The sequence below is a fragment of the Primulina eburnea genome, chromosome 15 (assembly GCF_022965805.1).
Source record: "Primulina eburnea isolate SZY01 chromosome 15, ASM2296580v1, whole genome shotgun sequence".
In the NCBI taxonomy this organism is placed as follows: Eukaryota; Viridiplantae; Streptophyta; class Magnoliopsida; order Lamiales; family Gesneriaceae; genus Primulina; species Primulina eburnea.
In genome coordinates this window covers 33,116,128-33,134,399 of record NC_133115.1, presented here as the reverse complement: position 1 = coordinate 33,134,399, position 18,272 = coordinate 33,116,128, and the positions used below count along the sequence as shown (strand labels likewise).

Sequence of the window (18,272 nt, the reverse complement as noted above, 5' to 3'; positions counted from 1 at the left end):
ATAATTGAACATTATTTCTTCGAAAAATTCTAAATTTATGATATGATTCTCATATAAATATGATCAATTCAAATGACAATATGATCTTTTTTTTATAATATAATGTTACCCTTATTTGAATATAATTCAAAATATTATAAAAATATTACACAAGTACGATATGCGTGTGCAACTACACTAGTATATATAATATATTATCAGTTCAAATTCCTTCAATCATGTTGTCCAATTTGATATAGATCTCAACTATCTGTATGCATTTATTACATTATTACAAAAATACATTGATTTAGCTTCGCGGTTTGCCAAAATACTTCAATCATTTCGTTGGTTTAAATTATTTTACAGAAGAACAGCACCCCGTGAAATGCCAGAATCAGTAGTGGCTTTTCAGCATTTAGTGAGGTAAATGAGGTAGATTTCAGTCTAATCTCAACTTGACATTGTGAGATATTTTTCTTTTTTTAAAAATAAAGAAACAGATTTTAACATGAGAATGGGGTGTGCATATTTCAAATGCCATTGCAGCAGTTTCGACTTTTGTGAGACAAAGCTCGAGCTACACCTACAACCAACAAAACAAGGTAACAAAATATCCGCGACTTTGGATCTTCTTAAGATCAAACATGTATATATATATATATATGTCCCACCGTAAAAAGACGGGTATGTACATGATCATGTTGGACTATTGTTGGACTTGGCTTTTGTAGTATTGGGCTTGGTCCATTTGAATGAGAAATTGGACTAGCTTGTGGATGGTAAGTGGGAAGTGTCCCACGTTGGAAAATGAATATAGCATTGGTGAGTTTATATTGTGTTTATAGCATTGGTGAGTTTACTCCATCCATCGCATAAATTTCTCTGTAAGAGTCCTCCATTGCTTTGATAGTCTCTGGGACCTTGCAAGCAGCATGAATCCAGAGCCACCCTTTGCAAAGGAAACCAAGATAATAACCAAAACAAAGGAGTACAACAAATAGATCACAGACTTTTCGGTTTACTCTAAAATAATAATTAATATAAGCATACAATGTATATTTACCAAACATATATTATATTGTAAAAAATAATATATTTTTATCGTAAATGGTAATAATTTAATAAAGAGTACGTCTAATGTGAGACACAAAGACATTATCATAATTGTTTTTATGTTTAATAATAAATATTCATCGATATTTTTTAGCCATGCTTGATATTATAAATTTCTAGTTTATCTATAGAGTAAAATATGATTATCATTGTTTTTAAATGATTAGTGTGGTGTCTATAATAGATTTCTTTCCTCGTCCATAAAACATGAAAATGTCGATGGAGAAAGGTATTTGATGTAGCCAAATAAAATAATTATCTGATGCAAGTGTTGGATCTGTGTATGTTTGTGTCGTTTTTGTGAACCTTAAAAATCATACAGTGAACCATCATATGCGTCAAAAATAATGACGTTAAAAACATCGAAAAATTATTCGACGAAAACCTTTCACGCTCAAGTCAACACTGTCCAAAAAAACGGTAGAAAACAAGAAAAACTTTCTTTTGAAAAATAAACGACAACTTGTCTTTGCCACGAAAATGACCTCGTATTTATAGATTTTCCTTGTCGAGTTATGGGCCCTCTATTGTGCCTTACTTAATTTAAGTATTTAATAGGTAAAAAAACCCATTTAATTTAATTATTAAAATAGATAAGTTAACTATTACCCCCAGAATCGAAAATACTAAAAAATAAATATTCGATAATGATTGCATAACATAAAACGAACTTAACGAATGTTATGTGACATTTGGAGACTGGAGTAGTTAAATTCAGTCTAATCTTTTCAAATTACAAAAAATATTATTTTTTATTTAATAAAAATATCATAAAACCTATTTTAGTAAATTTGAATCTAATCCATAACTAAAATATCTTAATAAAAAATATTTATTTATATTTTTGAACTTTTAAATGATCCATAAATCTATTTGTCATATGTCAATGCCACAATATATTTATGGGCAATAAAAAATTTCTAATCTTATGTCAATACCACGGTATATATAATATATATGATCGTACTTTTATAAATTAAAAGATTATAATAAAAAAAAAGTATAATGAAAATCGGATGTTAAATAATAAAAAGAGAGAGAGTAGACACGGATGTTTTATAAATAGAAAAATTTAATGTGAGACGATCTCATCACGGAGCGTATTTTGCGAGACTGATATTTTATTTAGATCATTTATAAAAAAATATTATTTTTTATGTTAAACGTATTATTATTTTTTATTATAAATATCGATAATAATATCGATAATCGATCTAACGTATAAAGATTCGTAATATCTTACTCTTCATAAAATGGACATTCCGTCCACCAATCCATAAATAAAGGGGTGCAAAAGCTAAAGTCTTCCATTTTAAACCCTCGAAGAGCTCGCATACCCCACGTTCTTTAGTAAATCTTCACTATACGGGGAAAAAAGAATACTCGAGCCTGGAAAATTCGGTAACTTTTTTTATTTCATTTTGCTAGCATCCAGATTCGTTGGATTTTGGAACGGGATATGAATTCAGCGGCGCTTGATGATATAATCAACCGTTTGCTGGAGGTGAAAGGGAAGCCTGGGAAGCAGGTTCAGCTCTCGGAGTCAGAGATCAAGCAGCTTTGTTTGCAGTCCAAAGAGATTTTCTTGAAACAGCCTAATCTTCTCGACCTCGAGGCACCCATTAAGATTTGCGGTATGATTTTACTATAATTTTGGGCTATTTTCTAAGTATATTTGAGATGGGTTATTGGTCTCATGTGTTTTTTTTGTTTAATTTTTATGCTTAATTGGCGGTTTTGTTGAAGTTTATTGATCATCTCGCAGTGTCTATGCGTTTCTTTTCTTTTTTACCAATTTAATTTTTCTGTCTTGAACTCATAATTTATTTATTTATTTACTTGAAGTGGAATATTATTGCTAAAAAGATTAAATTAGATGCGTAATATATATACATATGAGTGTGAATTTCTCGTTTTTAAGTATGAGATTTGTCTCGTCTAAAAAAAATGGGTATGAGATTTGTGTGTGAGAAATTCCACATTAGGCGTACGACCGCGTAATGACAGCTAGCTTTTAAGGTTTGTCTCTTCCGAGAATTACGACATGTTGTGCTATCACTTTGTGCTGGATGATAACAGTGGATTCACGTGTAACGTTGAGCTTGACCTTTTTAATTTGGTTGGCTTGGGTCTAAAAGCTTAACAATTGCAAACTATAAACTCTTTTTACTTAAACTTCTTGTATGTTTATTGCTAATAATCCGTAAGGGTGTTGATGATTCTTATAGTAGGAAAATGTATAATTACGCTGATTGCGATATGTGGAAGAACTAACAGGATCTTTCCTGATATAGCTGTATTTGCTAGCATGCGAGACATATTTCAGGATTTGGATATTTTGCTGTAGCTGAAAACACATCATCTGGTGATGTGCTTTCGTCTGATAATTTTTCAAATTTATCGGTCTATCAGATGATCACATGATTATTTCGTGTCGTGTAAATAGTACACAACACTGGTGTTGTGTTTTTACCCACAAGACAAGATCCAAATCCCATGTTTCATGATGACATAATCTATAACTCCTGCCCATTCTTTTACACTGTTAGTTGGGTGTATCGAGGCCATTGTCCAGCCTTGTGTAAGATGCTAAAATACGATGGCCGACAGTGCTCTGATATTTGACTGGAAATCTTTGTCTGATGTTACCCTATGTTTTGCTCTTTTTATTACTAATTCTGACATCATTTTCTTCTCTCTTTTTTCTTTTTTATTTTTTGTGCAAAAAAAGTTTATTAATACATATAGGAAGGCATAACTGGAGGATATGGCATCCTCCTATTTAAGTTTTTTAGGTTTTAAACTGAAAAGCTACTTACCCCGAAATATTACTCATAGAAAGTACACAAATTTTGACTTTGACTAATTTATTTTTTTGATAAATTCATATTTTGTCATATTTCTTTGATTTAAATGAAGTGATTTCAATCATTTAATTTGTAATGAACTGACTGTTTCTACCACTCTATCAATTTGCTGCTCTTTTTTTTTTTTTTAATCGATAATTCGGTCCAAACTTTGTTGTGTTGGCAAATGAGGGAAAATTTGAATGGGAAAGGATCCTAGTGTTTAGTGTTGGGGTGTGATGATGATGTGGTAATAACTACTATACTGTCTGCTTGTTGTTTTAAACATATTTGTGGAATTCTAGAGATCCAAGACTTCAAATAATTTAATAACTAGTATTTTACTTGGGTAATGCAAGACTTCAAATAATGATTAAGTTTTGTAAATATGAGCGTTTGAATAATTACTTAAAATTATCGATAATGTAATGAATACATTTACATTTTATTATAAATAAATGTTTACATCATTTGAGAGAAAGCTCGAAGGAGGATAACAATATTTTATCATCAAATGGACAACTTTAAAATTTCATTCGATTTCTTGGATGAGTGAAACTATTACTAATAAAAGAATAAAAAGATATTTAGATAACCATATATTATTTTGTTTATTAAAATTTTAAAGAATAAATAAATATTTTTCAAAACTCAAAATTCTCGTAATTTATTAGATGAATGGTGCATTGAAGTGGCGCTGTTTGTGTTTCTATGTAAACTGAACGCATGTTTTGCCGTTTTACTTCTTTTCTGAGTATTTTCCTGTGGTTTGGGAAATTGTGTTATTGTTCCATCCTCATATTCTCATTTTGGAACAGTTCAGGGAAAAGAACCCGGGGATACTTCTAGATAAATCCCCCACGTTCCCTGTTATCTTCTATAGTGTGGAAAATTGTGTTTGTGATTCGTAATTTATTTAGTTAATTAACATATTCCTCACTGATTTTTTTGTCCATAATTGAGTTTCAGGTCGAGTGCAATTAGTATTGAATGCCTGCTTACTTTAATATTTGCTTGGGATGATTGCTTGTTTAAAAGTTTCTCAGTGCTAGAAGTCAATGTGGTATGTTTTTTCTCATTCTGTGTGTATCATCATTTCTTGGTTTTCCACATAGAAGTCAAGCACATGCACCTCTTGCCTCGTTTTTTCCCTCAATCCAGTTTTATGGATGATAACTGTTGATTAATTTAAGGTTATGTTTAATCTATTTTCTATCAAGCTGTTATTTTTTGGTCTTGCTTATTCTTATAACATATTTTACAGGGGACATTCATGGTCAATATTCTGATCTTCTTAGACTCTTCGAATATGGGGGGTCGCCACCAAAATCTAATTACTTATTCTTGGGGGATTATGTAGATCGTGGGAAGCAAAGTTTAGAAACAATTTGCCTTCTACTCGCCTATAAAATAAAGTATCCTGAAAATTTCTTCTTGCTAAGGGGCAACCATGAATGTGCATCGGTCAATCGTATATATGGATTTTATGATGAGTGCAAAAGAAGATTCAATGTACGACTGTGGAAAATATTCACAGATTGTTTTAACTGTCTACCTGTTGCGGCTCTAATAGATGAAAAGATTTTGTGCATGCATGGAGGACTTTCTCCTGATCTCCAAGATTTGGAGCAAGTTAGAAATCTACATCGTCCTACTGATGTACCTGAAACTGGTTTATTATGCGATCTTCTTTGGTCCGATCCGAGTAAAGAAGTCCGGGGATGGGGTATGAATGATAGGGGAGTGTCATATACCTTTGGTGTAGATAAGGTGACAGAATTTCTTCAAAAGCATGATCTTGATCTTATTTGTCGTGCCCACCAGGTTTGGACTTGCATTATCACCTTATTTTTTTATTGATATGAATACGGAAATCTGGTTATCGATTGGTCATCAGAATTATCACAGGTAGTTGAGGATGGATACGAGTTCTTTGCTGATAGACAACTCGTTACAATATTCTCGGCACCTAATTACTGTGGAGAATTTGACAATGCTGGAGCAATGATGAGTGTTGACGAGACTCTGATGTGCTCTTTCCAAATATTAAAGCCGGCTGAGCAGAAGCCTAAGTTTGGATTTGGGAGTACAACTACAACTAAGCCGGCCACTCTGCAACCAAAAATGAAGGTACAATATTACTTCTACTTGATACCTGATACAGTAGTTTCACACGTTACGCTGAACCCATTGATGCACCTAAATATACCATTTTGTATTAGTTTATTCTCAAAATCCATTTTTATTCTTTATCATCTCTTCGAGTTTTGATATCTTGTAGCTTATGCCTAAATCAATGTTGTCATGATAGTTTGCTTTCGAGAATTTCAATATTCATTTCACTCGTTCTGTGCATATCTTGTTTTGCTTTCGTTTTACTCCTGTATGGTGTTGGATGTTTCTATACTGCATGAAATGAGATATGCCTATTGCGTTGATTAATGTGGAATCACAAGAAACACACATACATTGAGATCGACATACAAACAACTTATGGAGTTAATCTAACCTCGTGAACTATAATAGATTGTTACCCCTCTAATGGTGTGTTTTGTCAGTGTTTTCAGGAAAGTATATCTCCCCTTTTCAGACCAACACAATGATATTAATTCCGGTTTCATTTTATCTTTGCAGTCATTCCTCGGTAGAAAAATAGGATGAAATCGATTTCCCTAAAAAATACCTGTAAGTTTAGTGCATGGCGCTAATGGGAGACAAACATTGTCTTCTACTTTGACCGTTGCTTTCACCTGGGTGATAGCAGACCAGAATTATGTGTAGAAGATATCTCACCAGAAGAAAACTGGGAGGACTGTAATAATTAATTTCCCAATCTATTGGGGGAGTTGGATCTTTTGTGATGCATTCATGCATGCCGCAAAAGGTAAATACCGAGACGTCGAAACATCCTGTCTAAATCTGTCTCTGTATAATGTAAAGTGTTCTCTTGCTGACATAAAATGGTTTTATGAATTGTCACTGTATAATAATCACCTGTGGCAATGGGCTCCTTATGTGCTACTGTTGGTTTTTACTTCACCTGGGTTCTTGGTCATGTCGGCAGTCGGGCACTGCAAGAAACGTGCGAGCTTGTGGACAAATTTGTAGTGCCCGGAGGTTTGTTCGAATTTGTTGAGACGGGATATGGAAATTTTCATAACTCGATACGATTTACTGGAACTTTAATTCAACGTAAGCAAAATGAGGGGTGACTGACGAATTTGTGGTGATTTGGTTTGCAGCGTAAAGCCGATGCAAACCACCTGGAAAAGGATCGGCCGGGTCTCGTCATATGGAGGGCGTCGGATAAGAAACTAAATCCCACAACCTAAATTTTGCACAGAAAAAAAGACCAAATTGAGACAGGATCTTAATCACTTAAACTCCGCGGAATCTTCAAGGGTAAGTAGATCCTTTGGGACAGTGCCTCACAAGATCTCAGCATTGCATATGATTAAATCTGTTGATCACTTCATGCTGTGTGTTTAAACGGCTTTGATCCTCTGGGACAGTGCCAGGTAGAAGAATCCCTTCCAAAGCTCTTTCCAACAAATCCTTGACTTCGGACGAAACCAACCCGAACACGCTCTCGGGAATCTCAAATTCGTTAAAATGACAAGATTGATAGGTTATAGTAATAATACAATGATTGATATTTAATATTTACCATAATAAGTTATAAGAATAACTAATACAAAAATATGTGTTATAGTATTAATATAGTTGTATTGGAAATATTATGTTAAAACTAATACTTTTGTATGTTAAATAGCGGAAAAGATGATAACTAATTTGGTTTTTAAATAAGGAAGAATAGCAGTTGTTTGTGTATTGCAATATAGTAGAATAACCAACAAAATAAGAAAATTGAAAATATAAAGCAAAACATATAAATAAAAAATTATTATTTTAAATTTTATTTTTTCCTAAATTTAGTTTTGCAACAATCTCCCACAAAGTTTAAAACTTCGAAATTATTGAGTCAAATCATTATAAATCCACACATTGACTCCATCCGGTTCAACTTAAAATAAATTATTAATTGAGAAGGTCTCTTGTGAGACATTCTCACAAATTTTTATCTATGAAACGGGTCAATCTTATCGATATTTATAATAAAAAATAATACTTTTAATATAAAAAATAATATTTTTTCATGGATAACCCAAATACGATATTCGTCTCACAACATACGACCCGTGAGACCGTCTCACATAAGTTTTTGTCTTATTAATTTTCTTTAATTTCTCCTACAATTAATTGTGCAATATTTTCATATATATAATTTATTTTACATGTGTCATATAAAAAAAAAAATTCTTAATTCTGTCCATGTATTTGCATTCCATTTCCAAAATATATTTAAGGAAAATAGATATAATTTCAAAAACCCAAGATTTATTTCGATTATTTATTATGATGACAATTATAAATTACAAAAATCTTATTTGACGTTATTATAAGATTTTATTTGAATTGATGTTGCAATTTATTTAATTTAATAATAATAATAATAATAATAATAAATAATAATTATTATTATTATAATAATAATTTTTTTATTATGTTTTCATATGAGTGTTTAAGCATATAAAGACAACGGTTATGTTGATTATTTTTTTGTTGCTTCCTAATCTTGTGATGTTTGGATAAGCACGCTTCTATAATTATTTTAATTTTATTTAAAGATGTTAAACACATTTGTCTCATTTCACAATTTTCTAGGTTATAACATAATATTATATTTAAAAGTAAAAAATTTATTTTGTTTAGAGTATATATTGCAACTTTTCCCTTAAAATTTAATTTCAAATATCATTTATATCTTTAAGCTTTTTAGATTACTTGCAAAGAAAAAAAAATAGTGTTTATAACAACCAAGGTAAAATTATTTAATTTAATCATCACTTGGAAAAAATGAAAAGATGTTCACACCTAAGAAATTATAAGTAAAATTTAACTTTTATTAAATCAAATTTGATCGAGCTCACTTAACAATGATAACTTCCAAATTTTATCGTCACCTACAATTACTTGTATGATTAATAAAAAATCTAAATATTATTATATACACGTACTTTCAATTACCTTATATTTGGAAACAAAGATTTGGAGGGTTATGGAGATTTGGATTTATAAATCTTCGTTTTAATCGTTTGGTTAATTAGATTTTAAAAATATAATTGGATTTAAAAAGATTTGACTGTATTTCATTGCAAAATAATATTGGATATAACAATATTTGTCTGGATTTCATTGCGTATAAACAAAACTTCTCAAAACTGGTCAGATTTGATGGGTTTTGGATTTTAATAAACCTAAAATATATTCATAACAAATTTTTTTAATTATTATCCTTCTAACATCTTTATATGTCATGGTTGGTTTAAATGACAAATTTTATTTGTTTTTTTATTTACATATTCTTGAAATCTATTTTTATAGTTGTGAATATGAGCAATTCTTTATTAAATAATATCTATTTTTTTAATTTTAAAATTAGGATATAATTGAATATTTAATGTTTATCCTATCATGTGTTGGATTATTTAAAACTCATATATCCTAATAATAACAAACACCAGACAAAAACGTGTTATTATTTAGGTGTGAAACACTAATTTACAAGAGAAGCAATACATACCACATAACAAAAACCTCTCATTGGATCAAATCAATGATCTTTCCTCCTGATCATTATCTCTTGAAGCATGCAAATGGGTGGATCCTGCATACAAAGACCAGATTTAACAGACTTCCCGATTCAATAAATTATAGTAACGAAAAGGCAGTTTACAGCTTTGTCCAACCATTTTCATTCATCATCTTTTCAGAGTCGATTTCTTCTTGCCATCTGTCCATGGGATCAGAGGAATCTTGAACCTGCGCTGATGAGCCCTTTGATACTATTGAACAACATTGGGGAACAGAGAATGAATATCCACTGCTGGTTGGCCGTTTTTTATTCGAAGAAGATTCAGCTGTCGAGCACAAATCGTTGTCCATTTTCGAGGTCTCACCTCCATCTCTTCTGCCATGCAAATTCCCTTCATCTTTACCCCGTTCATGTCTCTTCTTGCTTCTTGAATTATGCATAGACGGCACCCTTTGATCGTAAGATGAAATAGCTGAAAATGGAGTCCTTCCCTTCACAACTACGTTAGGAATGGACCAATTGGCGTAGGTCTCAGAGTTATCAAAGACCACTTCGTCTGTTCCATTGGCGTTTGCTGCTGCTTCGTTCTTGTGCATGATTGATATGGCTTCTGTTAGCCCAACCCTTGCTGAATCTACGTCGATTATAGGATTAGGGTAGTTGGACCCCAAGTCTACGCCAGCAGATGTGAGTATGGTAGGAGGAGCGTCCCATGGATGATGAATCCACTCGGTTGGAATTCGTGCTAACTCAGGTAACCACTGCCTCACGTATTCACCATCTGGATCAAACTTGAATCCCTGAACCTGGAACATAAATTGAGAGAAAATTAAAGATCAGCTTTCAGAACTGTACATAGATTATTGGGCTTCCAAAGAACCAGTTAATGTCATGCTCTGAACCCAATGAACGTGAAGGTTGCCTAAGAACCCTGTTGAGTGCAGAATAAAATTTTAGCCATTCTAACCGCCCATTAAATTTTGATACCGAAAGTCCAGACTTAAAAGTTGCTCATAATTGGATAGAGTTTTATAGTAAACATGATATCACAAAACAATGATACAGATCGCCCTCAATATAAATCTAAACAAAGTACAGGACTGATAGTATCCCGAAGTCTCCAGAGTGTGCTTTGACGCCAGTAATCATGTCCACGCACACGTTAAGTTGGATAATTGCCTTGAAATCCGTTAAATAAACCCTGAATTTACAGGTTTTCTTAACAATAAATACAATTGGACACTTCACTCATTACTGAGCTCTCTTCATTTATATAACCAGATTGAATTACAACTAATCTAGGAACCAAACACATACAACTGAAAACCAGTTTTTTTCCCCACTCTGTTGAACATTCGAGTCCCAAGTCAACTTTCTTAAACTGGCAATTTCAAACTAAAGTCAGAAGAACCAGTCTTGTGCAAAGAAATAAATACGTGTTTCATCATTACGCTGTGGCTGAAGTGGACCTATAATAGAATGAGACTGAGCAGACTTCTTAATGTTAAGATCACAGCCATTAATCCACAATACTAAAAGATATAAGCAACATAGATTTTGAGATATAGGTCGGTAGCATGAAATATGAAACTATCTTACCTGTGGGCTATCCATTCGCTCTATTTCATGCCCATCAGGCAAACTTCCGGAGATGTATTGCCATCCAAGGATATCACTTTCCAGGTCTGCATCCAGAAGGGTATCCCAGAAATACTTCATCCCCCATTGCCATGGTAGGAGAAGAAACTTCACAAAGAAGCTTGAAACTATAACTCTTATCCTATTGTGAATCCATCCTGTAGCCCAGAGCTCTCTCATTCCAGCATCAACTAGCGGATAACCTGTTCGACCCTGTCGCCAAGCCTTGAATCGTGCTTGGTCAGCATTCCAGGGAAAAAATTTCAGGTTTCCCCGCAATGATCTCTCATGAGTAAATGGGAAATTAAAACATATATATCGGGAATACTCCCTTAATCCAATGGCATTGAGAAAAAGATTTGCACTCTCTTCCCCCACCGAATTTTGTTCGTTTTTCCATACTATTTGTTTCATCCATATACAATGGAAAACTTTTCTTACGCTTAGCTCCCCAAAATGAAGGCATGGGGACAAGAGGGACGTGCAGTTCCCCCCAACCCTGAGCCTATCTTTCGAGTAGTTGAGCAGATGATTTTCTACAAATTCGGTAAAAGCCTTGACAGAATTGGTCCAACCTGGTGACCAACCCCTTCCCAGTAATGCATTACTCGACTTTTCAGATTCATCTTCAAGACCCAACGCCTCAATAGAACAATTCTCAACTTTTCCTGTCAAAAACACGTAAAGATTGCTCGTCTTTTTACTCCAACTTTCTCAATTGAATAACTAGATATGAAAGCAAGATCGATACAAAAACAAAAAGGAAAGAATTAATACCGGCAGCTGGAACCAATCGGCAGGGAGGAATATGTGTACCGGGTTCGATTTGCATCTCTAAGCATTTATTCCAAAATGCGTTAAATGTTGAAAAAGCATTTCCATCATCATTGTATATTTCCCAAGGATCATGCAATAGCTCGGCGTTGTAGCTTTGAACAGTAACTCCGATATCACTCAACTTTTGTTTGATATTGTGATCACGGACAAGTGAAACAGGATCTAGAATGGAACACAACAAATCCAGGTATATGAATTCAAGGAAGTGCCTAAGTAACAAGTTCAACAAAATCTGAAACATTCCAATATGATTATCATATATCAACTAGACTTCTATATAAGGTAAAATATATATCACCAAACTAAAGAAATATTATTTATTAAGCCTTGTTAGGGGCATTTTCACTTTCAACAGGAACATGGCGCCAAGAATGATAGATGTTCGTGACTCTAAGTAAACGAAACTGTATATATATTTAGCCGAGAACAATATAAATATTTAAAGACCAAATCATCTATTGCACGCACACGATACATACTAAGCCAAAAAAAGGATTCGAAAAAACTCACCATAGAGATGGTTAAATACGACTTTTGTGGCCCCGACAGCACTTATGCAATCCAATAGAGCAGAAAGAGCGCTATGTGCTTTGATCAGCACCAATTCAGCCCCGAGAGATTTCAAAGATTGCCCCAGATGAATAAGGGATTGCTTAAGCCACCACCGTGAAACTCGACCAGGTAAATATTGGCCTTCTTCTTTAGGACACCATATAAAAACTGGTAACACACTCCCATCCCTAGCAGCAGCAGCTAAAGCAGGATTGTCTTCAATCCTCAAATCCCTCCTAAACCACACTATGCTTTTGCAATTACTTTCCATTTAAAAAATTCAATCCCTTAAAGATTATAGTTGCCCGAAAAATAATATTTTTAAGCCTGCTCACAAATCCATATCCTTGATACTAAAAGAGAGTTCATTTTTCAGAAAATTCGACCTCCCAAATCCCTCCTAAACCACAACTATGCTTTTGCAGTTACTTTCCATTCCCAGGAACTGAATCCCTTTGAGATTAAAATTGCCCGGACACTGTATTTTACCCTTCTCACAATCCGTTTTCTTGACTCTATCATCTTTCCACCATCGCAAGAAACCGTAACAAGAAACCTTCCAAAGCATACCACAGTCAAATATCACAGACAAAACTACTAATCCACCATAAAAAACAAGAACTTGAATTCATACCTAAGATGTAACCCTTCAAATACTTGTTTCACCAGAATCCACAAAACAATTCAAGAAAAAGTACGCACGACTTGAGTAAGAAGCACCAGTATCCGTGGAAATGATTTTGATATACAATCGAGAGAGAGAGAGAATTCAGCCCAAAAGATTAAGATTCCTATGACCAAGTTCCGTGTTTCCACGACAAACTACCCACTCCACTCCATCCAGAAAATTACTGAATAATGTTATCCGTAGGCCCACTGACTACTTCAAAGAGACAAAAGAGAAGGAAATTAAGAAGGATGGTATCGAAGGTATGGGGGGTCACCGGTCGGGTTTTTTTGGGTTTTCGGTAGTTAGGATCGAATAATATTTTCATTATCCGATGGGGTCGGGTTTGGGTTTTTTTTTTTTTTTTTTTTGGGAAAAAAATGTATTTTCTCACATATATTTTCAAGTTTACTATTCCTTTTTTTTCCCCTTGAAATTTAATTGTCAATTTTTTCGGGGGGTTTTCAATAAAAATGTCAAGATTCAGCCTAAGAAGCAGCCAAACAAGGGTGGAAGTAAAGTTACCATATTTATTTTTGGGTAAGCTTGTATTTGTTAAAAAAAAATCTGTGATTTTACCGGAAACACGCAGAAAAAATAAATTGTTGTGACTTGAACCAAAGACATGGACGATATTGATTAAGCTTGTTGCGACGACTCCAACTAGCGAGGGAGAAACAGGGTTTCGGTTTTCCGCAGTCCACATACTCCACACCACACTCGCTTCATTGCAATCACATCGGTTTTTGACCTGTTTTGATCATTAAAATATTGAGTAGGTCTCTTGTGAGACGGTCTCACAAATCTTTATCTATAAGACAGACCAACCCTACCTATATTCACTATATAAAGTAATACTCTTAGCATAAAAAGTAATATTTTTTCATGTATGATCCAAATAAAATATCCGTCTCACAAAATACGACCCGTGAGACTGTCTCACACAAGTTTTTGTCTAAAATGTTTTATAGAGTTAGTCAAGACCGGACTAATAGCCAGATTGAACTGACCTATCTAATTTAAAAAACACCAATGTGTAGTAAGAGTTTAAAAATATTTTTAATAATTTAAATTAAATAAAACTAAACTTCTATAAATTTATATTGAATAAATTAATCATATCTCTAAAATAATATTTTTTCTTCGTCCTTGACTTGAGACAATGTACTAAATTAATAATTTTGATAAATTAATAAGATAATAATTTTCTGAAAGATTTTTATATAAACTTATGTCTTGTCATTAATATAAATTAATGATTGTCTAAAATTACATATATAACAAAGACAATTAGTAAATGTTGATTCTACTGTTGTTTACTTTTTTAAAAAAAATAAATGTATTTAGATTTCATCTATAACTTTTCATAATATATTCCAAAAATTTGGTGTTGCATTTTGAAACAAAAAATTATGAATAATAGTTATCGCTATAGAGCTTCCTCTCATATAATTGGTTCTAAAAGATTTGTTTTGTGAATGTTTTTTGATTAATCAACATAATGAATATTATTTCATTATTTAAAAACAATAAATATCACTTATTTATTTTTTAAAATATACGTGTAGCCGTAAAAAAAAATTATATAATCAATTTTATGTATTAATTTATGGATTAATTAATATTTGATAAATTAATAAATTTCATGGTCCAACGGTATAAATTTGGCAAAATCTTGTGTGAGACAGTCTCACGGGTCGTATTTTGTGATACGGATATCTATTTGGGTCATCCATGAAAAATATTACTTTTTATGCTAAGAATATTACTTTTTAGGCAAAATTTGTGTGAGACGGTCTCACGGGTCGTATTTTTTAGACGAATCTTTTATTTGGGTCATCCATGAAAAAATATTATTTTTTATACTTTATTACTCTTTATTATGAATATGGATATGCTTGACCCGTTTCACAGATTAAGATCCATGAGACGGTCTTACATGAATCCTCCTCTATTTTTTATTGTAAATATCGGTTATTTGGATCATCCATGAAAAAGTATTACTTTTTATGCTAAAAATATTATTTTTATTGTGAATATCGGTAGCGTTGACCCGTCTCACAAATAAAGATTCGTGAGACCGTCTCACAAGAGACGTACTCTTTTAATTTATAGATAATAATTCATATAAATCTAAAAAAAATTACGGTGATAAAATTGAACTCATCATAATTAATCGGTTTGTAATTTATTATATTCATGACTTATCCTAAACCATTATTTCATGAGTATTAAGGTACCAAATCATATTAAAAGTTGGCATTTTTGGAAAAAATCATCCCTATGGGTCTACTCTGAATTATCTCGGCATGGATGTCACAGCGTTTGTCTCCCCAGCTGGATCCAGAAAATATACAGGACACAGGTTTTGTTTTGTTCCAAACGTTAACATTTTCTTTTTTCATGTTCCAAACATTTGCTTATTCGATAATAAATTATTATTTTAGAGTGAGTCTCATGAGAGACGGTTTCACGGATCTTACTCTGTGAGACGGGTCAACCCTACCGATATTCACAATAAAAAGTAATATTCTTAGCATAAAAAATAATATTTTTTCATGGAGGACCCAAATAAGAGATCCGTATCACAAATACGACCCGTGAGACCGTCTCACACAAGTTTTTGTCATTATTTTATTGCATTTTTATATCTTAGCTAAAGATTTGGTAAGAAAATTACCATTGTTCGTTCAAACTAATTTCATATTTAACAAGTCTTTAACGAAACGGTCTCACGGAAAGATGGATTCAATCCATATTTAGAATGGAAAATAATATTTTTGATACAAAAAATATATATTATTTCATGGATTGGTAGATAAAAAAATCTGTCTTATGAAATGTATAAGAATTTTTATATTTTATCTTTGAGAATTCATTCATATCAATTCTTTGTTTCTTATTTTTTTACGATTCTTAATATGTGAGACGGGTCTATCCTACCGATATTTACAATAAAAAAAATAATACTTTTATCATAAAAAATAATATTTTTTCATGGATGACCCAAATAAAAGATCTATTTTATAAATACGATCGGTAAGATCGTCTAACACAAATTTTTGTTTAGTTTTTGTTTTGTTTTTTTTAATGTACTCTCCTTGTGGGAGAGAGGTAGGACTGTTTAGCTCAAGGTTTGTCTGACAAAATATCTTGGACTCGTGAGTCAGAGGTGTTCCTCATTCCTGTCAGAATTTTATATATTTACGACGTGATAAAAAATATTCGAGGGAATGAATATTCTCTCTCCTGATGGTATCATAAAAAAAAAAAAAAAATTAGCAAAAAATGACCAGAAATCAAGTCTCGCAAGCGACAGTGTGGGAGTTAAATTCTCTTCAATGAGAGGAAGTTCTTTGTACGCGGCGTAGCATAAGGTCTAGCTGTTGTTGGTTGGCTGAGTCACCTAAAGTGAACGATTTCACCTTTTGGAGCAAAAAAAAGTAGCAAAAAATTAAAGAATTTAATTGAAATTATAATTAAATAAAATTAGATATAACCTATATTACAATATGGTTATTTTATTTTTGGTTTTATTTTATTTTTATTTTTCTAAAACGATCTTCTTATAGTTAGTATTCTATAATAAATATATAGTTCGAGAATATCATGTCAAAATCTTAATAAACCAAAGCTAATTTTGAAATATCCAAGTGAAGGGAAATAATATAAAATAAAATATTTGACTTATTTTGTTTTTTTAGGTAGCCTTTTTGTAGATGTATTATATCTCGGGTGGACAATATTGTTATTTTTTTAAAGTATTTTTTGTAAATAAATAGAAATTAAATTGAAGAATTTAAAATTTTATGAGATTGTATTTTGAGATTGTAAAAATTACATAAGACACTTGGGTTCATTGTCTTCCTCACAAGATGATGGAAAAGTTCAGTTTATATTAGACAAGATGTTGTTTCTCATAGGATCATGCAAATACTCAAGAAGGAACAGGTATCGACAATTTTTAACCTGATTTTTGGAAAGACAACACATACACAATTTAACAGAAACACACAAAATTTCAGATTCAACTCCACAAATATTTTTCACGGGGAAGCATCATGCGAAGAGGAACCACATGATACCCAACGGAACCTTTCCTTGGATGTGGCATAGAGCATCTTTGCACGGATCCGAGAGGTGGAAGGAGACATGAATATATGCGAATCGATATTGATTTTATTATATCTTGAAATTATCATTATTATTATCTCAAAACTTATATAAAATCTTGGAACTTAAATCAATATCAATCTACGATCTATTAACTTAAAGGCAAAAACTTGTGTGAGACGGTCTCACGGGTCGTATTTGTGAGACGGATCTTTTATTTGGGTTACCCATGAAAAAGTATTCTTTTTTATGCTAAAAGTATTACTTTTTATTATGAATATGGGTAGGGTTGACCCGTCTCACCGATTATGATCCGTGAGACGGTCTCACATGAGACTCACTAGCTCTAACTTAAAAGCCCAAAAATCATAACCTAGTACTCATTATGAAATAAAATTTCATTCAACCTTTACGAAGAAACTAATCCTCAAATAATTATCATTTTACTACATCTTGCTTTTATCAAGACTATGAGCCTAGCGCGGTCTAACACGAAGGAGTTCATTGAATTTCTTTCTCCTTGAATCAATCTTAGCAGCGTAAAAAAGGTCAAACTTATTGTGTTACACTTTCCTCAATATCTACAAATATCTCATAACTTACTTTATTTACCTAAGGTCATAACCTAATTGTTATCCCAAATAATATAAATTTCTTAATATGAGAAAATTGTTTCTCACATTCATTTTAAACAAAATATTTCAAGATGCTGCATATTTAAAATTAGCTTTTAGTATTCTCAAGAACTCAAACTTAATGTTCTTACATCAACTATTGACACAAAAATCAATTTCTATATTGGAATGCCAAAACCTTATTATATAAATTTTGTGTCTGATTTTTTTCATATTAATTTTTCAAAAATAAT

The 18,272-nt window shown here is 32.2% G+C and overlaps 2 protein-coding genes across 3 annotated transcripts; one reads left to right on the top strand and one right to left on the bottom strand.

The window, feature by feature from the left end:
* The first annotated feature begins 2,376 nt into the window (after window positions 1-2,376).
* LOC140814620 (serine/threonine-protein phosphatase PP1 isozyme 3-like) lies at window positions 2,377-6,980 on the top strand. 2 transcript variants are annotated; one of them, XM_073173654.1, is made up of 4 exons: window positions 2,377-2,729; window positions 5,206-5,765; window positions 5,850-6,071; window positions 6,509-6,980. In XM_073173654.1, exons 1-4 carry the CDS (start codon window positions 2,555-2,557, stop codon window positions 6,542-6,544), a joined length of 993 nt encoding a protein of 330 aa, XP_073029755.1. In that variant the 5' UTR covers window positions 2,377-2,554; the 3' UTR covers window positions 6,545-6,980. The 2 variants fall into 2 exon arrangements, with proteins under 2 accessions (XP_073029755.1, XP_073029756.1); XM_073173655.1 differs by having other exon boundaries at window positions 2,379-2,729; window positions 6,576-6,980.
* A 2,545-nt stretch (window positions 6,981-9,525) lies between these two features.
* LOC140813779 (cryptochrome-1-like) lies at window positions 9,526-13,488 on the bottom strand. The gene is made up of 6 exons (XM_073172493.1): window positions 13,259-13,488; window positions 12,583-13,180; window positions 12,013-12,234; window positions 11,197-11,903; window positions 9,752-10,403; window positions 9,526-9,669 (listed from the first exon to the last, which is right to left on the bottom strand). Exons 2-6 carry the CDS (start codon window positions 12,893-12,895, stop codon window positions 9,611-9,613), a joined length of 1,953 nt encoding a protein of 650 aa, XP_073028594.1. The 5' UTR covers window positions 12,896-13,180; window positions 13,259-13,488; the 3' UTR covers window positions 9,526-9,610.
* Between the last annotated feature and the right edge of the window lie 4,784 nt (window positions 13,489-18,272).